Here is a 2,383-nt window from a genome sequence, read left to right as displayed (position 1 = left end):
GGGAAGTCTCCCTCCTAATCTCCTTCAAGGAGGGATCAAAGAGCAGGACCTCCACCTGATATCTCAAGGGGTGGGAGGACACATGCCTCACCTGGACTAGATGTAAAAGAAAGGTAGAGATGGGTGTCATTAATGTACTGGTGACTCTGCAGCCCAAACCTACAGATTACCACTCCCAGCAGTTTCATGTAGATGTTAAAAAGCATGGGGACAAAATGGAACCATGCAGACCTCCATGGCAAAGCTGCCATGGCACTGAGCCAAATTCTCCAGCACCACCTTCTGGAATCTGTCTGGCAGGTAGGAGTGGAATCAGTACAAAGCAGTGCCTCCAACTCCCAAACAAGCCAGTCTATCCAGAAGGTTACCATGGTCGATGGTATTGAAAGCCACGTAGGCACCCAGGAGAACCAAGAGGAATGCACTCCCCCATCCCTCTCTCTGCACAGGTCATCATACAGGGTGACCAAAATAGTTTCAGTTCCATAATCAGGTTTGTCACCAGACTTAAATAGGTAAAGTCATTATAGCAAGCTGTGGATGGTGCAATAGGAAACATTTGGGAGCCAAAATGGAATAGGCCATGCACCACCTTTGCAATTAGATGCTTTTTCTGAGTCTCCACACCACCTGCAGTTCTAAGCTCGTTGACGCCACCAACCCACTAATGGAAAGCTGTTCCTCAGAAGGCTCACCAGCTGCGATGGTGATCTGGTTTCAGGTGACGATGTTTCTGTTCTCCCAGCCAGTTGCTTACATGGAATAAGCTGGTTTTTATGGGTTCTCCCACATTTGCATGATGTCCCTCTTTGTTTTCTTTTGGTTATGTGTGACTCTTTTTCTTATAAAATCCCAAAAGTTTCTGGAAATATATCATTTCTTATTAATTTAATTTTTCTACTGCTTTTTGGGGAGTTCATAAAATCATCCTAGTTGATTGTTCAGGAAAACTTGTATTGAATGCTCTCTCTCTTTTCAGACGCAGAACATTGTACCAAGTGTCCAGAAGAACAGCATCCAAACAAGGACAGAACTCAATGTTTACCCAAGGATATAACTTATCTGTCCTATCAGGACACCTTGGGCATCGTTCTGGCTTCCTTTTCCCTCTTCTTCTCCATAATAACAAGTTTCATTCTAGGCATCTTTGTCAAATTCCTACACACCCCAGTAGTCAAATCTAATAACCGGGGCATCTCTTATGTCCTCCTGGTCTCCCTTCTGCTGTCCTTCTTGTCCTCCTTCCTGTTCATCGGAGAGCCACAGGTTGTGACATGTCTTCTCCGACAAACGGCCTTCAGCATCATCTTCTCAGTTGCTACCTCAAGTGTGCTGGCCAAAACCATCACTGTGGTGCTGGTGTTCCTGGCCACCAAGCCAGGGAAAGTGTTCAGAAGGTGGCTGGGAAAGAGCTTGGCCAACTCCATTGTCATTTCCTGTTCCAGTGTCCAGCTGGCCATCTGCTCCAGCTGGCTGGCCATGACTCCACCTTTTCCTGACTCTGACATGTTCTCCCAGCCTGGACGCATCATCCTTCAATGCAATGAAGGGTCTATCGTCATGTTCTACTCTGCCCTTGGCTACATGGGCTTTCTGGCTGCCTTCTGCTTCACGGTGGCCTTCCTTGCCAGGAAGCTGCCTGGGGCCTTCAATGAGGCCAAGCTGATCACCTTCAGCATGCTGGTCTTTTGCAGTGTCTGGGTGTCCTTCGTGCCCACCTACCTGAGCACCAGGGGGAAGTACATGGTGGCTGTGCAGGTCTTTTCCATCTTGGCCTCCAGTGCTGGTCTGCTGGGCTGCATCTTCATCCCCAAGTGCTACATCATTGTCCTTAGGCCTGAGCTCAACAGAAGGGAGCACCTCATGATGAAAACTAAGCATGGCATCTGAGCCTTAGTACTAGGGATGGGTTAGAAATCTGATCCTCCCATACTGCATGAAGAGCTTAGCTGCTGGTTGGGGAAAATAAGATGTGTGTCCAGGGCTTGTTGCTTTCATGTAACAACCCAGTTGAATGATAAATTCAGTGCAGTCTTCACTGTGAGGAGAGGGAGGATCTCTTTTTGATGGGGCATTTAACTCAATCAGTAAAGACGGGAAATGTTCTTCTACCTTTTTTCAATGTAATGCAATCATTCTAACATGCTATCTGCTGCCTGATGGAATGGATCCTCTTCAGTTGTTATTTCCATATTGTTTTATAGTAGTTTGTATTAATGGATCACGCACCACTTCGGTGCATGTACCCCGCAGGATGCCCTCCAAGACCTGCCTTTCACTCCCCTCCGCATCACCAACATTCGAGGGCTGTTCAATTGCTGCTGCTGTGTATTTCATTACAGTTACAACTTATCAACTTGAAAGAACAGCAACTATATTAATT

General features: G+C 46.7%; 1 protein-coding gene across 1 annotated transcript; it reads left to right on the top strand.

Annotated features, from left to right (window-relative positions):
• The first annotated feature begins 879 nt into the window (after positions 1–879).
• Positions 880–1,890, top strand: LOC123024205 (vomeronasal type-2 receptor 26-like). The gene has a single exon (XM_044431632.1). The coding sequence runs from the start codon at positions 961–963 to the stop codon at positions 1,888–1,890; it is 930 nt and encodes a 309-aa protein (XP_044287567.1). The 5' UTR covers positions 880–960.
• Positions 1,891–2,383: the final 493 nt, after the last annotated feature.

The sequence above is a fragment of the Varanus komodoensis genome, unplaced genomic scaffold (assembly GCF_004798865.1).
Source record: "Varanus komodoensis strain SLA01 unplaced genomic scaffold, ASM479886v1 scaffold222, whole genome shotgun sequence".
Classification (NCBI taxonomy): Eukaryota; Metazoa; Chordata; class Lepidosauria; order Squamata; family Varanidae; genus Varanus; species Varanus komodoensis.
The sequence above is the reverse complement of the archived record's forward strand: the minus strand, read 5'-3'. Positions and strand labels throughout refer to the sequence as shown.